This window comes from Primulina eburnea, unplaced genomic scaffold (assembly GCF_022965805.1).
Source record: "Primulina eburnea isolate SZY01 unplaced genomic scaffold, ASM2296580v1 ctg1404_ERROPOS592791, whole genome shotgun sequence".
Classification (NCBI taxonomy): Eukaryota; Viridiplantae; Streptophyta; class Magnoliopsida; order Lamiales; family Gesneriaceae; genus Primulina; species Primulina eburnea.
Window position 1 is genome coordinate 46249 of NW_027330931.1, and position 18533 is coordinate 64781.

The window sequence follows — 18533 nt, forward strand, 5'->3', positions numbered from 1 at the left end:
TCTCCATCCTTGCCCGTTCTGATCGTTCAGGGCTCCCTTACCTCAGATCCAGATATTCTTAGCCATTTGCAGCCCCTTCTTCCTTTTGGCTCTCTTTCTGTATCTATATATATGTATTTATTTTTCTTGCAGGTCTTCTGTCCTTGGCGGTTGTTCTTTATCTCACTTTTGAGCAGTGCAAGTTGGCCCAGACACTTGCACTTTCCGTGTTTTGTTCCTTCGGATTTGGATGGGTCCCAGTACTGTCTCCGTTGGTGCATTTCTTTGGATTATTTCTGTTTTCCGGCTGGCGCTCACTGCAGGCTTCTCCTTGCCCGCCGCTCTCTTACTTTTATGTTCTCTGGTCGACATTTATGGTGGTTCTGGATGTTCTATTTCAGTGGTTTCTCTGGCCCGGAGCCTCATTCATGTCGGGATTTACATAGTTTCTACTATCGTTCCATGCATTGGTGGCTCTGGATGATCTGTTTTGGTTGCTTCTTATGTCAGAGCTACAGTCATGTTTGGATTTCTGATTTTATGTGCTCCGTCAGCTTTCTCCCTCTCCTTAGGTCTTCGAGCTTTACTGACTTGAGCTGGATTATGGTCCTCCTTTTGTGTTTCGACCGTTTTTGCACAGTGACTTTCCAGCTGCTTACTATTTTGACTGCCAGATCGGGTACAGCAGATCGATCTCGGTGTAGGTTATATTCTTCAGTTTGGTATTACACTGGCAGATGGCTCAGAGATGGGTACCATCGGTGGTCTTTTGCACCTATTTCTGAGCCGGTTCTCTACTGCTTAGATAGATTTTGTTTTACTTCCATGTATTTAGCGTTGCTTCTTGATCTTTATATGTATTATGTGCTTTACCTAGGGATTAGCTCTTGGCTTACTTATTTGCCACCCTAGATTTTTGTTTTTGTGTGTTGTGTAGTAGCTTTTCGAGAGGTCTTGGTATAGTCCCCCTCTCGATAGGTTTTATGTTGTATCACTGTTTTGATGATATATACAGGTAGGGGTCTGCCTAACCCCCCCGCTTCCGGCGGTGTTTTTTTTTAAAAAAAAAAAAAAAAAAAAAAACCCTAAACCCTAAACCCTAAACCCTAAACCAAAACCAGACCCATTTGCCCCCATAAAATTTTCTCTGAAAAAACACACACTAAAAGGTGCGAAAAAACACACTAAATTCGTCACTATTCATGCCTATTTGCCGCCATGCTTCCGCCGCCGGATCCCGGCCGGCCACCACCCACATCTGAACCGCCTCAACCTGCCGACCAACATACTCAAATATCACAGCCATCGGAGTCCGGCAACACCACCAATTTCCGGCTTGAAAACTCGCCTATTCCGTCCAAAATCGCGTCGTCGCCGTCCGCTGTTCCTGCCGGCGCCGCACATACACCATCTGACTCGCCTCGAGCAGACGGTTCCAATGGTACCAGCCCCACTCTCAACAAGTCAGTATATTCACCGGAATCGGCGTGCAAAGTTCCGCCGCTACTGTTTACGAAATCGCCGGTGCTTCATTCTTCGATTCCGGCTGATTCTTCTATTGTCTGTCAAACCCAAGACCTGATCTGTGCTCCTCACTTCATGGCGGTCATAACGCCTCAATCAATTGAACAATCCCCGTTCGCCGGCGCCGGGAATTTCAGATCTGAGAATTTCCAGGCGGGTTCATCTCTTCCGTCATCTTCTCAGGTCGATTTCTCCACCGTGTCAAATCCGTTTCTCAATTACTCTTCAGGGTCCCTTCGTCCTAGCTTGGGTCGTGTTTTGCCCCCTTCAATTTCGGGTTTCCGGCCACCGATCGGAAACCCCTCTTTTCTAGGGCAATCTCGAAGTTCATCGTCTTCTTTGGTTAAATCGAACCCTCCAATGCCCGGTTCTGATCGAATTGGTACCGGTTCTGGACTCCTCTCACCGTCGCCGATCCAAGGTGGTGCTCCGGCAGGTAACTCGCTAGTCAACTCGGTCGAGTCAAACCGCCGGGTGGAACGAGTTGACTCGACAGTCAACCCTTGTGCTGAACCGGTCAAAACAGGTACGCGTGTTCCTACTCCTCTTACTGTGTCATTTCGCGATATCCTGACTCCACCGTCCCCTCGGACGGCCAAGAAAAGCTTTGATGAGTTGTACAATTCAATGGATGACATTCCTGTGCCGACTCTTCGGAATGGAAAACCGGGAATCCTTTTCCCGGATGAGGTTATTTCTTCTCTGGCAGAACCTTTCAAATTTGCTCTGGTTGGCAAAATTTCAGGTAATCGATCTCTAGTTCCAAATTCTGGTATTTCTGCGGCTTTTGCTAAATTGGGACTAGTTAGATCTTTTGACTTAAAGTTTATGCCTCGGGGTTTTCTTGTTCTCACACTTGCTTGTGAAGAGGACTATGCGTTCTTTTGGACTAAGGGGGTTATGCAGGTGGGCCCTCTGTCGATCCGCTTCTCTAAGTGGACGCCAGAGTTTAATCTTCAGGAGGAGTCACCCATTGCTCCTGTTTGGATCCGCTTCCCGGGTCTTCCCCTTCATTTGTTTTCTAAGCAAAGTCTATTTGCTTTGGCCAAAATTGTGGGGAAACCGGTGAAGATGGATGACCATACTGCTGACTCTACTCGGGGTGCTTTTGCCCGAGTCTGTGTTGAAATTAATGTGTTGGAAACACCAGTCAAAGAAATTTGGGTGGGTTGGGGTGATCATGCTCAAGAAATTGAAGTCATTTATGAGCGAATCCCCGGATACTGCACGGATTGCAAAATGCTGGGTCATTCGACCAGTGTTTGTTATTCCCATGGCAAGAACCCAAAACCCGTTCGTCCCAAGCCTGCTGACCGTGCTCCTCGTCAGTCTCCCACTTCTACAGAGCCTGCCCCACCAGGGGGTGTTGCTCCTGGTTTTAATTTGGGGGCCCAGCCTCAGCTTCAGAAAACTGGCACGGGTCCCCGACGTAGAGGGAGAAAGAGGCCAGTTCGGCAGGTTCTTCCAAGAAAGAATCCTCTTGAGTTGAATCCTTTTGAGGTGCTCTCGCATGGGCAGGATGAGGAGATTGATCCTGTTGGATTAGATTGTGTTGATTTGGACTCTCCATGTGGTAATCTGGAGGATGCCGGTGTTGGGTCTTCTGGAAAGGAACAATTGGAGTCTGTTCTTGTTGAGGGTGTGACCCTCAGTGATGAGGTTATTGATGGAGGGGTCCAGGTTGGTGATTGCGTGGATGGTATTGGGGTACCGTCTACTTCTGAGTTGCCTGTGTTTGGTTCTCTGGGGCCTTGCACTTTGAATCACAGTAGTCATTCCATCCCCTCTGTTCCTTTGTCTCCTGATGATGCTTCCTCTGCGGTTGAGGAATTGGTTGCTAGGCAGGGACCTTCTGTCAGTGAGTTGGTCTTCCGGCTGGAATCTGCTGGAGATTCTGATCACGATTTGATCGGCATTCCGAGTCGGGTGATGGTTGTAGGTCTGAAAGTCATATTCTGGATGCTGATATGGGAGATGTTAAGAAAAGGAAGGAGAATGCTTTTCATAGGTCGCGTAAAAAGCGACAGGGCGGTTCTGGTGCCCATTCTCCATGAATTTTCTCATATGGAATGTCAGGGGGCTCCGGAGCTCGGAGTCTCAACAAAGGCTTCATGCCCATGTTAAAGAAAAGAGAGTCAAGATCTTGGCTATTTTGGAACCCATGATTGATCTGGATGTTCGGTTTATGACTCGTCGTTTTGGTTTTTCTCGAGTTATATCGAACTCCTCGGGTCATATCTGGGTTTTCTTTGCTGAGGATGTGATGGTTGAGTGTCTCCTTGATCACACTCAATTCCTTCACTTCCGGGTTTCTGCTAGTTTTTTGCCGACCACTGTTTTTTGCTCCTTTGTTTATGCTAAGTGTGACTACATTGAGCGCAGACAGCTCTGGACTTCTTTGCTTCAGGTTAAGCCTGATCAGGGTCCTTGGCTTGTTGGTGGCGACTTTAATGTAGTTAGAAATTCGTCTGAGTGTTTGGGTTCTTCTGGTGGGCGGTTACTTCCCATGGAAGAATTTAATCATTTTATTTTGGATTCTGGGTTAGTGGATGCTGGTTTTGAGGGGTCTTCGTTCACGTGGACGAACAAGACCATTTGGAAGCGTCTTGATCGGGTTTTTGTGTCTGTTGATTGGGGTGACCATTTTCATTCTATTCGTGTGGAGCACCTCATTCGTACAGTCTCTGATCATTGTCCTCTTTTTGTGTCAGTCCCGGTTTTTGCTAGTGGGCCGAATTCTTTTCGCTTTCAGAGCATGTGGCTCAGGCACCATGGTTTTTTGCAGACGGTGCGGCTTAATTGGAATTTGCCGTGTCATTTGAACGGCATGCACCGTCTTTTTGTGAAATTGAAGCGCCTGAAGAGCCATCTGAAGTGGTGGAACAAGGGTGTTTTTGGTGATCTTTTTGCCAAACTTGCGGAGGCGGAGCAGGCTGTCCGGGTTGCTGAGGCAGTTTGCTAGGCTGATCCTTCGGATTTGCATTGGACTACTTTGTCCAATTGCAATGCCGATCTTGCTCGAGTTACCGCCATGGAGGCGGATTTTTGGCGGCAAAAAGCCGCTTGTAGGTGGTTAGAGGATGGTGAGAGGAACACCAAACTCTTCCACAATATGGTCAAGAAAAAACGGGTGGCTAATAAAATTTTCCGTATTTGGGATAATGGCTCTTGCCTTACTTCCCCTGATCTTATTCAGCAGTCTGGGGCCGCCTTTTTTCAAAACCTGCTTACTGGGGATCCTTTTGTGCTTTCTTGCCCAGATTTTTCTGACTTCCCCTTGGTGATCGCAGATTTGGAGAACGCCAATATTGCTGCCCCCCCTTCTTTGGAGGAGGTGCGGGCGACTGTTTTCTCCATACATCGTGATAGTGTGGCGGGGCCTGATGGTTTCTCTTCGGCCTTCTTTCAGCATTGTTGGGAGATTGTCCATCAGGATGTTTTGGATGCGGTTCTTGATTTCTTTCGGGGTAGTCCCATGCCACAGGGGTTCACTGCCACCACGATCACATTGATTCCCAAAGTCATGGGTGCTCAGGCTTGGTCGGTACTTTCGTCCTATCAGCTTGTGTAATGTGACCAATAAGATAATTTCAAAACTTTTGTATTCTCGATTGAAGGTGGTGGCGGAGAGGCTTGTTTCGTGGAATCAGAGTGGCTTTGTTCCAGGGAGGGTGATTTCGGATAATATCCTCCTTGCTCAAGAGCTTACTCATAGTCTTTCTCTCCCCACCCGTGGTGGCAATGTCATTTTGAAATTGGACATGGCCAAAGCCTATGATAGGGTCCAATGGTCTTTTCTGTTGGATGTTTTGAGGCATTATGGCTTTTCAGAGCAGGTTGTGTCGATGATATCTGCCTGCATTTCTCATTGCCAATTCTCAGTTAATATCAATGGTTCACTCACCGGATTCTTTGGATCCACTAGGGGTCTCCGGCAGGGCGACCCTTTGTCCCCACTTCTTTTCATTCTAGGGGCTGAGTACCTTTCGCGTGGTCTTGATCGTCTTTATCGTCAGTATCCTGCGATTAGGTACCGATCTGGTTGTGATCTCCCTCTTTCCCACCTGGCCTATGCTGATGATATCATTATTTTTGCCACTGGTGGGACTCGTGAGATGAACAGTCTCATGGATTTTTTGCATCACTATGAAAACTGCTCGGGGCAGTTGGTGAATGCATTTAAGAGCGTCATTATTTTGCCTCCGAGGTGTTCTGGTCGTACTCGTTCCCGTCTCCTTCGCATCACTGGGTTTGGGGAGGGTCATTTTCCTATCAAATACCTCGGAGTTCTTTGTTTCGTGGGAATAGAGTTTGCTCTCTTTTTGATCCCCTTGTGCAGATGGTGAGTAAGAAGTTGGAGGGTTGGGAGCTTAAAACTCTTTCCCCGGGGAGTCGTATGACGCTCCTTAGGAGTGTTCTCCTTTCGGTTCCCCTTTACATGTTCCAGGTAGTCCAGCCACCTCTGGCAGTTATGGAGAGGCTCGAGAATGTTTTCAATGGTTTCTTGTGGGGGTCCAGACCCTTGGATAAGAAATGGCATTGGGCGAGATGGTCTCGTGCATGTCTTCCTGTCTCTGAAGGGGGTCTTGGATTTCGCAGGCTCAAAGATATTGTGGAAAGCTTCTCCATTAAATTATGGTTTCGTTTTCGTCAAGGTTCATCCCTATGGGCCAAATTCATGATGAGAAAATACTGCCAGTTGGTGCATCCAGCTTGTGTTTCATCTGCTGGGTTCATTTCTCCCACTTGGCGTCGTTTGCTTAAGATTAGGCCTCGTGCTGAATCTGGCATTCGCTGGAGAGTTGGGATGGGAGATGTTAATTTTTGGGATGATACCTGGTGTGGGGATGTTCCATTATCTAGTCAGTTACCGGTTCGGGGGGATCGGGGTGTCCGTGTTTCTCACTTTATTTCAGATGGGGTTTGGGATTTTGATTTTCTATGTTCAGTTGTTCCTCCCTCTGTTGCTGAGACTATTGCTCTGGTTCCTATTGCATTGGGTGAGCCCGATTTGGCCATTTGGGTGCATAGTTCTGACGGTGTTTTTTCGCTGAAATCCGCTTGGGAGCTTGTCCGCCTGAGAGACCAAGTTTCTGATATATTCACTCCTTGCTGGGGCAGTTGGCTGAGGCCTACTATGTCTTTCTTCCTATGGAGGTTTTGGCATCAATGGCTTCCAGTTGACGATGTTCTCCAGCGTCGTGGTTTCGAGTTGGCGTCTAAATGTCAGTGTTGTGAGATGCCTGAGACATTCACGCACATTTTCATTGACAGCCCTATTGCCAGATCTGTATGGCATTTTTTTGGGGCTGTTTTTCGTGTCCGTATTCCCCTTACTAGTGATTTCAGACTCTTTCTCAGTGCTTGGAAGAGGCATCCGGGGTGGACACCTAGAGGCCACGTGAAGGAGTTTTTGCCTTTCATTGTTTTATGGTTTCTCTGGACAGCTAGGAATGATGCGAAACACCGTCATTTGCACATTTCTGGGGAGACTGTTAAGTCTCAGGTTTTGTCCTATTTACGTCTCGCTCACGCTGCGTCTACTGTTAAGCCCATGCACTGGCGTGGTGTTTTGCATGCTGCGAGGTCGCTGGGGTTTTGTGTTGATTTGCGCAGGGTTCATAAAATGGCGATTGTCCGTTGGTTGAGACCGCCGGTTGGGTGCTTCAAACTGAATGTGGATGGGAGTTCGAGAGGTAGTCGTGGAGCTTCTACTGTTGGTGGTGTTGTTCGTGACTCCTCTGGTCAGGTGCTGGTTTCTTTCAGTGAGTTCATTGGAGTTGGGACCAATATCCGGGCAGAACTTTGGGCTATTTGGAGGGGTCTTCTCATTTCTTCTGATCTTAATTTCTTCCCTCTTTGGATTGAGACTGACTCTCGTATATCTCTTCTTATACTTCGCTCCCGCCGGTGTACTTGGGGTCTTGAGCATATTGTTACACGGATTCTTTTGCTGATGAGGGGGCGTTCAGTTCATCTATCGCATATTTACCGGGAAGGGAATTCAGTGGCGAATGCCTTGGCGGCGAGGGCTCATTTACTCAGGAATTATACCTTAGAGTTAGGTCCTTCACTACCTAGAAATATCTCCATCCTTGCCCGTTCGGATCGTTCCGGGCTCCCTTACCTCAGATATAGATACTCTTAGCCATTTGTGCCCTTTCCTCTTTTTGGATCTCTTTCTATATCACATCTGTTTGGAGGTTTATATATATATATATATATATATGTATATATATATATATATATATCTATGTATTTTATTGCAGGTTTATTGCTCTGGGAGTTTGTTTGTCATTCTCATTTGCTCTGTGCTAGTGGGCCCAGACACTGGCACATGATGTGTTTGTCCGGGGTTCTCCTTGCCCGCTGCTTCAGTTCTTGCATAGGTATTTGCTGGAGGTTGTGGTGGTTCAGGGGTTCTTTCTGGATGACCCTCTGCATTGTTGCAACTTTAGTCAGACTTATACTTCATGGGATTTATCACTTTATTCGCTTGCTTTGGATGGTGGATCTTTTTTGTTCTGGCTGGATTGCGATCTACTTTTTGTTCTTTGATCGCCATTGTACAGTGACTTCCAGGCCAGGTCTTCTTTTGACTGGTGGGCTTCATCTCGTTATCAGATTCGATTTACCAGGGTGAGAGCTTCCGGGATCCTCTGGTTTTTATGCCATGTTCGTCAGAATCCTACTTTATGGGATCGAGCTCTCCGTTCTTTTGATTCAAATGCTGGATATCTTGTATTCTGGCGGGGTTGCGATCTATATCTTGCTCAGTGATCTCCATTGTATAGTGACTTCCTGGCCAGAATTTCTTTTGACTAGTGGGTTTGGTACAGTTGCCAGCTACCAGATTATATTTACATTGCCAGATTGGATTCTACAGGATGATAGCTCCGGGATGAACGTGTTTGCATGGACTCTGCGATCATCTCGCCGTTATCATTTTGTCATCTTTCGCATGTGGTTCATAGAGCTTCTCGTGTTTTATTAGTTGTTGTCGCTTATTTGGTAGTCTTCTAGGGTTCGTTTTGCTTTTGTAATTCCTTCCCTAGGTTGCTTTGTTTTTATGTTTCTACTGCTTTAGCCTTTTTGAGGAGGTTTTGGTTTTCTCCACCTTCTCTTTTAGGTTTTTTATTCTGTATTCTGTATTTTGTTACTGTTGATTTTGTGGATATGTACAGGTAGGGGTCTGCCTAACCCCCCCGCATCCGGCGGTGTTTTCCGGAAAAAAAAAAAAAAAAAAACCCTAAACCCTAAACCCCAAACCCCAAACCCCCAACCCCGAAACCCGAAACCCCAAACCCCACACCCCAAACCCCACACCCTAGACCCTAGACCCTAGATCCTAAACCCTAAACCAAACCCATTTGACCCCAAAAAATTTTCTCTGAAAAAAACACACAGTGAAAGTGCGTAAAAACACACTAAATAGTTACTATTCACGCCATAACCACCGCCATGTCACTGCCGCCGGATCCCGACCGGCCAACTAGCCCATCTGAACCGCCTCTTCAGGGCGACCAACATACCAAAAATTCAGCTTCATCGGAGCTCATCTACCCTCCCAAATCGACGGTCAAAATTATGCAAATTCCGACCAAATGTTCGATTCCGGCGAGTCCTACTCCGTTCCGGTTGCAAAATATATCATTAGAATCGTCTCCTTCAGACGCACATACAGTTCAAATTTCAGAGCAATCGTAGTCCGTTTGCCCTTCCAATTTCACGGTCAAAGTGCCGACGGCACTGTTCACGCACAGGCCGGCCGCGATTTCTTCAATTCCGGTCGGTACCGGAGTTGTATCTCCGATCAAGCACCCGATCTGGAATGCCCATGATGTGGCGCTTCCATTGGTCTATCTCCCGTCACTAGACGTTGCTGGAGGGAGCCGTAATTTCAGATCTAACGATCGGCTCCCTCAAACCCTAGCGGCGCCGGAAATAACATCAAATTCCGGCGACATCGTTGCTTCAAAAACCAATTCCTCTTTACAGTGTGATCTACAAGTCTTGGGTAACATCTCTACGTCTTCAATTTCACCGAATTTGTTGCCAATCAAAAACGCCCAAATTCCATTGATTCCACCGATTTTGAGTGATGTTTCTGTCGATTTCGGCCATTTGCCGGCCGGTTCTTTCCGATTCACTACCGGTTCCGACCTCCCACCACCTTCGCCGGCCCACGCCTCAACTCCGACCGGTCGCCGCCGAGTCAACTCGGCCGGTTCACCGGTTCAAACCGGCCGTCCACCCACTCCGGCTCCTTGTGCGAATTCTCCCGGCATTTCAGGTACTTTTAATACTCCTACCGTCTCTTTTAAGGATGCTTTAACACCTCCCTCGCCCCGTTCTATTAAAAAAAGTTTTGATGATGTTCGAAATGGTATGTCTGAGATACCAGCTCCGACTATCGTCAACGAGAAACCTGGTATTCGGTTTCCCGATTCAGTTATTTCATCCCTGGCCGCGCCCTACAAGTTTGCCCTTGTTGGTAAAATCAATGGGAATCGGTCGATTGTTCCTAACTCCTCTATTTCTGCGTCCTTGGCGACTACCGGCTTCTCGAGACCTTATGATTTAAAGTTCCTCCCTCGTGGCTTCCTTGTCATTATTCTTTCGTGTGAGGAAGATTATGCGCGACTTTGGTCGCGTGGATCCATGCATTTTGGTCCTCTCAGTGTTCGATTCTCCAAATGGACCCCTGAATTCCAATTCCAAGCTGAATCTCCCATTGCACCAGTCTGGGTCCGCTTCCCTGAACTCCCCCTTCACCTTTACGATAAGACTAGTCTATTTGCGTTAGCCAAAATTTTAGGGAATCCAGTTAAAATTGATGATTTCACTGCTGATGTCTCCCGAGGTGCCTTTGCTCGGGTTTGCGTTGAACTTAATGTTTTGGATACTCCAATCAAGCAGATCTGGGCGGGTTGGGGTGAACATACTCTAGACATAGATGTTGTTTATGAAAAGATCCCAGACTACTGTACTGACTGTAAGATGCTGGGGCATTCTACTTCTGTTTGCTATTCCCATGGCAAGAATCCTAGGCCGGTTCGTCCCACCCGACCTTCTGCGTCGACCTTTCAGCCTCCCAAAGATTCCCGGGGTCCCCAACCCGAAGCTCATCCTTCCTCCTCTTTCCCATCTGCGGTTCCCTCTCACAAGGATGGTATTCCGTCTTCCCCCTTGATCCCTCCTTTGGGTCCTCAGGCTCCGGCAGTCCCTGCTGTTAGATGACCCCGTCGTCGTAACAGAAGAGCTGCCCAGCATGTCCCTAACATTCCATCCCCTGCTTCTGGGAATGCCTTCGAGGTTCTTAGGAATTTAGAAGAAGCTGATTCCACTTGTTCTCCTCCTCCTGTTAAGTCCCCTCAGGCGGTCGCTGAACACCTTTCTGTTTTGACCCCAGTTGCCCCTTCGCCCCCCTGTGTCATCCCTCTCCCTGTTGCCAATGACACTTCGTTCTCTAGCCCTGCCCAGTCATCCCTCTCGATTAAATGTGCCCCTCTAGCTCAGCCATGGGCCAAGGAGGTGGAGGAGGAGGATGACGTTATTTTTACTGACTGTGCTGAGGACCTTGGTTCCCCGCAGGTCGGTGCTCCATTGGGCGTGAATCGCACTTCTCTTTGTGTGGAGAACCATAGCAGTCATTCCATTCCTTCTAGTCCTTCTTCTCAGGATGATGTTTCCTCCAAAATCCTTGAGAACTTAATTTCCCAGCAAGGATTAGTCTCCTCCGAGATCAGTCTTTTGGTTTCTGAGTCAGACCGGGATCTTTCCCTCCAATCTCCTCGCGGCTCTGCATCTTGTGATGGCAGGGATTCTGTCGAACTTGATAGGGACTCTGACATGCCTGACCACACCAAAAAACGTCAGTTTCAACAGCTAACTGATTATGCAGTTAAGAAACGGCACCCTTCTCGTGGCCGTTCCCCATGAATTGCCTCATTTGGAATGTCAGGGGTCTTGGGAACCCGAGCTCCCAACAAAGGCTCCATGCCTATGTTAAGAAGCATCGTGTCAAAATCCTAGCCATCTTGGAACCAATGATCCCGCTTGATCATAGTTTCATGTCTCGTAGGTTGGGGTTTCGCAGTGTCATTTCTAATAGTTCTGGTAGCATCTGGGTCTTCTCTTCTGAGGATGTTAAGGTTGAGTGTGTCTTTGACCATGCTCAGCTTTTAAACGTCCGTGTTTCTTCCTCTTTTCTCCCTATTTCTGTCCTTTGCTCTTTTATCTACGCCAAGTGTGATTACATTGAAAGGCGCGATCTTTGGGCTTCTTTGCTCCAGATTAAACCTGACATGGGTCCTTGGCTTGTTGGGGGGGACTTCAATATCGTTCGTGATTCCAGTGAATGCCTTGGTTCTTCTGGAGGGCGTCGCCTACCCATGGACGAATTTAATGATTTCATTCTTCAGTCTGGTTTAGTTGACGCTGGTTTTGATGGTTCGTCCTTCACTTGGACGAACCAAACCATCTGGAAGCGTCTGGATAGAGTCTTCGTTTCGACTGATTGGTGTGATCATTTCCATTCTATCCGAGTCCAGCATCTTCCTCGTACTGTTTCGGATCATTCCCCCCTCCTTATCTCCACTCCCCTCAGTGCTCGTGGGCCGTGTTCTTTTAGGTTCCAGAGCATGTGGATGCGACACCACAATTTTCTTCAGACTGTGCGCTTGAACTGGCATAATCCTTGTCATCTTTCGGGTATGACTCGGCTCTTTGTCAAGCTCAAGCGACTCAAGAGTCACCTCAAGTGGTGGAATCAGGATGTCTTTGGCAACATTTTTGATAAAATTTCTGCTGCTGAGTCTGCTGTGAAAATAGCGGAAGTTGCTTGTGAGACTGACCCTTCTGATTTACACTGGACTCGCTTGTCCAAGTGTAATGAAGATCTTGCCAAGGTCACTGCCATGGAGGCGGATTTTTGGAAACAAAAATCTGCCTGCAAATGGTTAGCGGATGGTGAGAAAAACACCAAACTCTTCCACAACATGGTCAAGAAGAGGCGTGTGGTTAATAAGATTTTCCGTATTTGGGAGGATGGGGTGTGTCTGACCTCCCCTGAACTAATCCAAAGCTCTGGTGCCGCCTTTTTTCATAACCTGCTTAATGGGGAACCTTCTGTTCTGAGTTGCCCTGATTTTTCTGATTTCATCCCTCTGATCTCGGACTCAGAGAACCGCCATCTTACTTCAGACCCTTCCTTGGAAGAGGTTCGTGCTGTCGTCTTTTCTATCCACAGGCATAGTGTTGCGGGGCCCGATGGGTTCTCCTCGGCTTTTTTCCAGCACTGTTGGGACATTATTCAGCATGATGTTCTCGATGCGGTGTTAGACTTCTTTCATGGGTCTCTGATGCCCCAGGGCTTCACTGCCACCACCATCACTCTGATTCCGAAAGTTGAGGGAGCTCATTCCTGGACTGAATTTCGTCCCATAAGCCTCTGTAATGTCACGAACAAGATCATCTCGAAGTTGCTCTATTCACGTATGAGCAAGGTTGTCGAGAAGATCATCTCTCTGAATCAGAGTGGATTCGTTCCTGGCAGACTTATTTCTGATAACATCCTTCTTGCCCAGGAACTCGTTCATAGTTTCAACCTTCCCTCTCGCGGGGGTAATGTCATCATCAAGTTGGATATGGCTAAGGCTTACGACAGGGTCCAATGGCCTTTCCTCCTCCAGATTCTCAATAAGCTTGGCATCTCGGATACAGTTGTCGGCATGGTATCGGCTTGCATTTCCCATTGCAAATTCTCTTTGAATATCAATGGCAATTCTGCCGGCTTCTTCAGTTCCTCCAGGGGTCTTCGTCAAGGAGACCCCATATCTCCGCTCCTCTTCATTCTGGGGGCGGAATATCTCTCTCGGGGGTTGAACCGTATTTCTCTGCATTTTCCGGATTCTCGTTTTCGATCGGGGTGCGACACTCTGGTTTCCCATTTAGCCTATGCTGATGATTTCATTCTTTTTACTAATGGTGGGACCCGTGGCATTCGGCGCATTATGGATTTCCTTGGGCATTATGCCAACTGTTCGGGACAGATGGTCAATGTCTCCAAGAGTGCTCTCTTTCTTCCTCCTAGCTGCCCTGCGAGTTCTCGGCTTCGGCTTCTTCGTTTGACAGGCTTTAGAGAGGGGCAGCTTCCCACCATTTACCTTGGAATCCATCTTTTCCGAGGGAATCACAAGTGTTCTCTTTTTGAGCCTCTTCTTAAATCTGTTAGGAAGAAATTAGAAGGTTGGGACTCCCGTACCTTGTCTCCTGGGAGTCGTATGACTCTTATTCGCAGTGTGCTCCTTTCCCTCCCCATCTATCTCTTCCAGGTGATCCAGCCTCCTTTGGCGGTCATCGAGAGACTTGAGCTGATTTTTAATGGTTTCTTATGGGGGTCTCGACCCCTTGAGAAGAAATGGCATTGGGCCAGATGGTCTCGTGCTTGTCTCCCTGTCCTTGAAGGGGGCCTTGGGTTCCGCAAGTTGAAGGACTTGGTCGATGGCTTTTCGATCAAGTTATGGTTCAGATTCAGGCATGGCATTTCCCTCTGGGCGAAATTCCTCCTGAATAAGTATTGTAGGACTGAGCATCCGTCTTATGTCCCCATTCGGGGGCTCATTTCTCCTACATGGCGCAGGATGATCCACATTCGTTCTAGGGCTGAGTCTGGCATCCGTTGGCGGGTCGGCACCGGGGACTTATCCTTCTGGGATGATACCTGGATCGGCGATGCACCTCTATCCTCTCTGCGTCAGGTCTGTGGTACCCGTGGCGTTCGTATCTCTTACTTCTTTTTGGATGACGGATGGGATTTTGATAGGCTCTCTCTTGTTGTTGGTCCAGTTCTTGCCGAGGATATTACTCTGATCCCCATTGCTCGTGGTGAGCCAGATGTTGCTCGCTGGATTCTGAGCCCGGATGGCGCTTTTTCTTTCCGTTCTGCCTGGGAGTTCGTGCGTGCGAGAGCTCCCATTCAGGACATTTTCACCCCCTGCTGGGGTAGCTGGCTGAGACCCACTATGTCTTTTTTCCTATGGAGATTTTGGCATAAGTGGCTTCCTGATGATGAGATGCTTCAACAGCGTGGGATTACTCTGGTGTCTCGGTGTCATTGTTGTGACATGGCAGAGACGTTTTCCCATTTATTCCTTGACGGCACGATTGCCCGTTCTGTGTGGCATTTCTTTGGGGCCATCTTCAGGGTTCGTATTCCTCGAACCCTTGACTTCAGTTTGTTTCTCAGTGCTTGGAAGAAGAACCTTAACTGGTCACCTGGTGGTCATGTGAAAGAGTTCCTCCCCTTCATCGTTCTGTGGTTCCTTTGGACTGCTAGAAATGATGTCAAGCATAGACAGTTGCATATCTCTGCTGCGACTGTCATTTCCCAGATCACGTCTTACCTTAGACTGGCTTTTTCTGCCCACATCATCAAGTCTAGCCATTGGCTGGGCTTCTCTCATGCTGCCAGTCTCATGGGCATCTCGGTTCGTCATCTGAGAACCCGCAAAATGACGATTGTCAGATGGCTTCGTCCCCCTGCGGGTTGTTTCAAATTGAATGTGGATGGTAGCTCTCGTGGCAACCCCGGTGATTCTTCTGCAGGTGGCATTGTTCGAGATTCTTCAGGCAAGACCATCCTTTCCTTCAGCGAGTTCATTGGTGTCGGGACCAATGTCAGAGCAGAGTTGTGGGCCGTGTGGAGGGGTCTCCTTATCTGTACTGATTTCAGTCTTTTCCCTCTTTGGATTGAGACCGATTCCATGATTTCTATTCAGACTCTCAGATCTAGGAGGTGTAGTTGGATTGTGGATCACATTGTTTCCAGGATTGTTTGTCTTTTGAGTGGGCGACAGGTTCATTTTTCCCACATATTCCGCGAGGGGAACTCGGTGGCGGATGCGTTGGCATTGGAGGCTCACACGTTCAGGCGATTTTCCCTTGTTCTAGGACCCTCCCTCTCCGACCATGTTTCCGCCCTAGCCCGATCTGATCTTTCTGGGCTCCCTTACCTCAGAGCCAGATGAGTCTAGCCTTTGTTCCAGGTTTTCGGATTTTAAAAAAAAAAAAAAAAAAAAATTTCGAAAAAGAAAAAAAAAAAAAAATTTATTCTTATTATTATTATTATTGCTTGAGTGCGTGAGTGTGTGGGTGTGACTTTGTGCGAGATTTCGTGTGCGCCATCTGTGTATTTTACTTTCTGGGTGTGTGCATTTTTTGTGTGTGTTTCGTGTGCTTTTATTTTCTTAGGTGTGTTGCTTCCTTGGATGAGCTTCTACACCCGATCTATTTACGGTTTCTGGGTTGATATTCTTGACCCAGCTGCTGAGTCATTTTCTGGACTTGGAGTTACTATTGATTTTCATTGTTGGAGAGTTGTCTACTTGCTCCTTCTGGTAGTTCTATCATCTCCTGGATTTATCAGAGGTTTTTCAGAGGTTCTACAGTACCAGCTTACCGGCTTCTGCCCCTTCCTTGTTGGTGATTATCTCTACATCACTACTGATATCTGGCGAGCGTTCTCTGCAGGCTTCTCCTTGCTCGCCGGCCTTTTTCTTTTATGATTCTCTTGATGCGTATTACAGCAGCTCCGGATGATTTATCTCAGTGGTAATTCTGGCCCCGAGCTACATTTATTTTTCTTTTTTCGTTTTCTGTGTTGCTTTATTATTATGCGCTTTTCCTAGGGTTTAGCTTTTGATGATGTATTTGCTACCATAGGCTTTATTTGTTGTTATTTGTCTAGTCGCCTTTTGGAGAGGTCTTGGTCTAGTCCCCCTCTTCATTTAGGATTTTATTTCTGTACTGTTTTATTTGGTGGATATATACAGGTAGGGGTCCGCCTAACCCCCCCGCTTCCGGCGGTGCTTTATTTTTTAAAAAAAAAAAAAAAAAAAAAACCCTAAACCCTAAACCCTAAAACCCAAACCCTAAACCCTAAAACCCTAAACCCTAAACCCCCTAGACCCTAGACCCTAGACCCTAGACCCTAAACCCTAAACCCTAAACCAAAACCAAACCATTTCGCCCCCAAAAAATTTTCTCTGAAAAAAAACATAGTAAAAGGTGAGAAAAAACACACTAACTAGTTACTATTCACGCTTTACAGCCGCCATGTCACCGCCGCCGGATCCTGACCGGCGCCACCTACCACCGGAACCGCCTCCTCACGGCGGTCATCATACTCGAAAATCAGAAGCATCGGAGTTCGGCAAGCCTTCCGATTTAACGATCGAAGTTGGCTCATTTCCGTCCAAAAGTTCGCCGGTGCCGTGTACTGCTCCTCCCGGCGCCGGAATGCTCTCATTAGAATCGCCTCTTCCAGGCAGTCTCAATGGTACAAGCCCCGCACACACCAGCTCAGTATTTCCACCGGAATCGGCGTGCAAAGTTACGCCATCACTGTTCACGTCAGCGCCGGAAATGCTTACTTCGATTACGGCCGATTCTTGCATCATTAATCCAATCCAATCCCCGATCTATAATGCCCATTCCTAGACGAACCAGATGGCACCGGTTTCATCCCCAACGCCGTTCTCAATCGCCGGCGATTTTAGATCTACGATTTCAGCGCAGGACGGTACTTTCTCGTCTCCTTCTTCTTCGTTTTCCGGCACCGTCCCGGCGTATTGTTTCAATTCCTCTTCACAGATTGGTCGTCCAGCCATGGGTAGGGTTTTACCTCAGTCAATTTCTGGTTTCCGACCTCCGGTCGGAAATCCCCAAATTCTAGGTCAAAATCGTGTTTTGTCTCAATCTTTGCTTCAATCGATCCCTCCAATGGCCGGTTCTCCTGGAATTGGTACCGGTTCTGGGCTCCTTGCGCCGTCGCCGTCCCACGGTGGTCTTCAGTCCGGTAACTCGGGGGTCAACTCAGTGGACTCAAATCGGCGGGTTGGGCGAGTCAACTCGGCAGTCAAGGTTAGTGATTCTGCAGTCAAATCGGGTCTGAGTGTGCAGGTTCAGCCTACTGTGTCGTTCCGTGATATTTTGGCACCACCATCTCCTAGGACGGCAAAGAAAAGTTTTGATGAATTGCATAATTCTATGGAGGAGATGCCTGTTCCGACTCTTAGGGATGGTAAACTGGGTCTACTATTCCCGGAAGTGGTAATTTCTTCACTAGCCGAACCCTTTAAATTTTCTTTGGTGGGCAAAATTTCGGGTAATCGATCTCTAGTTCCTAATTCGGGTATTTCTGCTGCTTTTTCCAAGTTGGGACTTGTGAGATCCTTTGATTTGAAGTTCATGCCCAGAGGTTTTTTAATTCTTACACTGGCTTGTGAAGAAGATTACACGTTTTTCTGGTCCAAGGGGGTTATGCAAGTTGGGCCTTTATCGATCCGCTTTTCTAAGTGGACACCTGAATTTAATCTTCAGGAAGAATCCCCCATTGCCCCTGTTTGGGTTCGTTTTCCGGGGCTTCCCCTGCATTTGTTTTCTAAGAAAAGTCTTTTTGCTTTAGCTAAAATAGTGGGGAAACCGATAAAAATGGATGATCATACTGCAGACTCTTCTCGGGGAGCTTTTGCTCGAGTTTGTGTCGAGATCAATGTGTTGGAAACTCCCGTGAAAGAAGTTTGGGTCGGTTGGGGGGACCATGTTCAAGTGATTGAAGTCATTTATGAGCGCATCCCCGGATACTGCACGGATTGCAAAATGCTGGGGCATTCGACCAGTGTTTGTTATTCCCATGGCAGAAACCCAAAACCCGTTCGTCCTAAGCCTTCTGACCGTGCTCCTGGTCAGTCTCCCACTTCTACAGACCCTGCCCCACCAGGGGGTGTTGCCCCTGGTTTTAATTTGGGGACCCAGCCTCAGCTTCAGAAAAATGGCACGGGTCCCAGACGTAGAGGGAGAAAGAGGCCAGTTCGGCAGGTTCTTCCAAGAAAAAATCCTCTTGAGTTGAATCCTTTTGAGGTGCTCTCGCATGGGCAGGATGCAGAGCCTGATCCTGTTGGACTTGATTGTGTTGATACGGATCCTCCAAGTTGTAATCTGGAGGATGCCGGTGTTGGGACTTCTGG

The 18533-nt window shown here is 47.7% G+C and overlaps 1 protein-coding gene and 1 long non-coding RNA gene across 2 annotated transcripts; both read left to right on the plus strand.

Annotated features, from left to right (window-relative positions):
• Positions 1-3766: 3766 nt before the first annotated feature.
• On the plus strand, positions 3767-4465 carry LOC140820723 (uncharacterized). The gene has a single exon (XM_073181045.1). The coding sequence runs from the start codon at positions 3767-3769 to the stop codon at positions 4463-4465; it is 699 nt and encodes a 232-aa protein (XP_073037146.1).
• Positions 4466-8888: 4423 nt separating this feature from the next.
• Positions 8889-16381, plus strand: LOC140820719 (uncharacterized). Its single transcript, XR_012115566.1, has 2 exons — positions 8889-9796; positions 15757-16381. It is a non-coding gene; the product is annotated as an uncharacterized lncRNA (long non-coding RNA).
• The last annotated feature ends 2152 nt before the right edge of the window (positions 16382-18533 follow it).

What these genes read in the sequence shown, in the direction of transcription:
- LOC140820723 (XM_073181045.1), top strand. Translation starts at nt 3,767, where the DNA reads ATGGTTGAGTGTCTCCTTGATCACACTCAATTCCTTCACTTCCGGGTT.